A 3,686-nucleotide genomic window follows, 5' to 3' on the forward strand; every position below is an offset into this window, starting at 1 on the left:
ATGGACAGCCCAAACAGGATTAATTGCGTGAGCGTAACGTAAATGGGTCAACGTTCGGACAACATCCAAAATATCGTACTTAGTATGTGATTAAAAGTTCTAAGAACATGTATTCCCGGTGTAAGTCGCAGACGATATAGTTCTGCAATGAGGGCGACCTCTGGATTGGGATAGTTTGTATGCTATAGGTTCTCCCTTTCACGAATCAAATTATCACAGTCAGCATGTATGAAATAGTTGCTTTTGTAGCTTCGGATAGTACAAATTCAAAATGCAATATTTTGGATGTATGGGTATACAGTGAATCTCTTTTCTTCGTAGAGAGTTTAGGTTGCCGCAAAGTCAAACTGTAAGGCTTATATTATAGTATAACTTATCTTGTGTACTATTGTTTACACCTGCTTCCTAATGGGGTTAATTATATGTACCACAAATATATGGTGTATTTGAAGATTCATAGCAACTGGTTTGTGATGTTGAATTTATCTTCCTACTTCCAGAAGTAGTTGATTTACTTGGTACGCCAAAGTGATAGCATGCCACTCAAAGTTCCACTTGTGATGAGGTCTATATGTGGGTGGTATACATTAACCACGTCGAAGGTGGATATCTTCGTTTGTATCAGCTCTTGGACGGGATGCGAACATCCAACTTGAAAAATTTGTAGCTTGGGTGGCTGACCAATGCATCCAATCACGAATCTATTTGTCCTTCTCGGGTCCCACGCTGGACGAAGGTTCGTATACGTTCCGGTGTTTGTGTTGTGGGGAACACGGATCCACTCATTTTGCGTAAGTACATTCGCATCAGATTTCTTGCACATATCTAAATTCGACAAGTCGTAAACGTCGAAATACCCACTTTGCCCCACCACTGCAAGCCATGATCCGTCCTGTGGAGAAAAGTTCGCGGAAAGCAGACTGTTGCTATGTCGTAATCTAGCAAGTGGCAAAGATTGTTCAGGGGATATCATTCGTTTATCCCATAAACAAACCGATCCATCCATCGAAGTTGTAGCAATCCAGCTAAACATAAACAGATGCCTAGCAATGTCAGTACGATTCAATTAAAGGTAAATAAAAAACTTACAAGTCACACGCCGGATGTTGATCCACCGAGGTCATTGTTTTTGGATGCAGTGCGTAGACTGCACTGGAAACGTTTCGCGCCCGGCGATCTACCAGGCGCAAGGCGCCATCCTCGCAGCTTGCATAGAAGAATTGAGGGTTTCCCGAAGCAACGAGTGACGTGACGCCCGTCTCTTCCGTTAGATCACATATTGGTGAAGAGTGGGCAGTATATAGGTCGAATTCACGTACAGTACCATCGATACTGCTTGAAAGCAATGTCGATGAGTCAGGGAAGATAAGTTGGCTGACCGGATAGCCATGTGGTCTAGATAGAGCTGCCACTGAGCTCCTGATATCCGTAGAAGGTGACCAAAGAGCGATATGTCCCTCCTTGTCTCCAGCAGCAACAACAACTCGATCTACTTGAGGATGGAAAGCCATCGTGGTTGTGCGGTAAGGCAAAGCCCTGACAACGTCCTTGTCTGCCAACGAATATCCAATCTTGTCATCAGGATCCAAAGTCGAGCTTTCTGGCAACACGTTCACACCACCGGCGATTTCCTTGCAGAATTTATTGCCTTCCTCATCATGAGCGTTCATAACGTAGAGTGCACTGCCTAGAGGTTGACGCATCTTCTTCACGAAAAGAACGTCAAGTGGATGACCCAGCTCCATCTGCTGTGTCAAGACAGGCGTGGTACCTCCAATCAGGCGCTGCGATTTGCGCTTTGGAGCACTAGCGAGCTGAGCAGCTCTCTGTGCGCGCTTCAACGCAAGCGCATCTTTCTTGGCCTTCGCTTCCGCGTCATTTCTAATGCCCGCCCTGGCTGCTGACATCCCGACTCGTTCAAGAAATGCCTGGTTTTGAAGGATTTTATGTCTTCGTTTCCGCTCGTATTCACTAATGTCGTTTTTGCCAGGCCCACTGGTATCGTCATCGTAGTCAAGCAGATCACTTGTAGAGCTCCCACGACAGGGGGATCCATGAATTCCAACTTGATTAACCGAATTATGCCGTGACGGATCCGGTAATTCTTTTAATGAATTGTTGCTGCATAGTTGTCTCTTCTTCATTATCTTCGGTTTCTCCGCATTTTTCGTCTTCTCAGGGCAGTCAGCAAAGTGTGCTATCTGACTCATCGCTTCATTGTCTCGTACAACTCCAAACGCACTAGATTCGATACGTTTCGGTTCCTGCTTTCTGCTATCGTGTTCGCCATGAACGTGACTTTGCTGCTCGACTTGACCGTCGTCTTGCTCTCTAAATCTTACATCATCCACTTGATCAAGTGGATAATGTGACGAAAACTCAGGTAGCTGTGGCACCAAGGACGAATTATCGTCGCAAGAGAGCGACTTCACCTCCATCAGTGGCCGAGTCGATTGGCACATGTTCTCTTTTCCAGTCTTATCGCCTCTTGCTACTCGATCAACCTTGCCCGGACGTGAATTTGCTTCAGCACAAGACCGTGAGTTATTTTCTGTTGGCAAAGTCTCTACATCCATGGATGGACGGGCGTTCTCACGTCGCGGCTTCATCTGTAGTCTCGACGATATCCGCTGCTGCATCGACCTGGTGAGCTGTGCGGATCGAGCTGCTCGGTGTTCGGCTACTCGCTGTCTCTTGGCTTCTGTTTCTACTTTATTGCCAACTCGTGTGCGACCAACAAACTTGGCTGAGGAGATGCCCATCGCTTCCATATACGCTTGGTTGCGCAGGATAGTTTCTCTGCGTTTGCGTTCGTATTCCGGAATATCATCCTCTTGGTCTTCATTGTGGTCATCTTCACGGCTTCGGTGGCGCTCACTCCTGTGTTTATCCGGCGTTCGAACGAGTGTACTCTTCGAGTTGTAGCCATCTTGTACTTTGACGTTGTCTTCTACTTTTTGAAGGTCCTGGACTTGATCAGCATGTTCGGTTTGAGTTTGAGTTTCTTTATCATCATTGAGCTCGACATTCGCGTTTCGCTGTAGAATCGTGCGTTTCTTCTGTCTCTCACGCTTTTTCTTCGAAGCGCGACATCGGCGCTTCGTACTCCGTACTTGGGCATCCATCTGAACCTGTGAAATGACTGGCGGTAAAATACCGCGAAAATAAAAACGAAATCGTACTTAGTAAGAAGTAATTCGTACTTAGTACTCCAGTAAGAAGTACGTAAATGCAACTAAACGATTACAGATTAGACGAAGGTTACCACCACCAAAGCTATTCCAGAAACACCACAAAGGTATCCAAAGTGAAATATAGAGAGGAACTGCGATCAAGCCTGCTGAAGCTACGGAGCAGGACCAACGAGTTTCTCGAAGTTTCTCGGACTAGTTAGCCTTAGCAGCACGGCCTCGCGCCAGCTTGTACGATGGCGCGCTTGCCTTCAAAATCGGCTACACAAATGAGAAAGAGGACGTCATTATCACCTCGCTTAGTAAGGGTACTTCCAGTGCTAGCCGTGTGAGTCCCCGAAGTGACTTCACGCTTGCAGTATTCATCTTGTGCTTCAACAAACTGTCCCATGCGCCGATACATTAGTCCGCGGTTCTGCAAATACTTGTCATTCTGTGGATCAAGCGTCAAGGCCTGCGTAAGCGCTACTAGTGCAAGAGCATCTTTGCCAAAAC

At 46.4% G+C, this 3,686-nt stretch overlaps 1 protein-coding gene across 1 annotated transcript; it reads right to left on the reverse strand.

Moving 5' to 3' along the window:
- Positions 1-1,085: 1,085 nt before the first annotated feature.
- Positions 1,086-3,125, reverse strand: PPTG_06318 (hypothetical protein; the record flags this gene model as incomplete). The annotated part of the gene is made up of 1 exon (XM_008900219.1): positions 1,086-3,125. One exon carries the CDS (start codon positions 3,123-3,125, stop codon positions 1,086-1,088), a length of 2,040 nt encoding a protein of 679 aa, XP_008898467.1.
- Between the last annotated feature and the right edge of the window lie 561 nt (positions 3,126-3,686).

The sequence above is a fragment of the Phytophthora parasitica genome (assembly GCF_000247585.1).
Source record: "Phytophthora parasitica INRA-310 unplaced genomic scaffold supercont2.9, whole genome shotgun sequence".
In the NCBI taxonomy this organism is placed as follows: domain Eukaryota; phylum Oomycota; class Peronosporomycetes; order Peronosporales; family Peronosporaceae; genus Phytophthora; species Phytophthora nicotianae.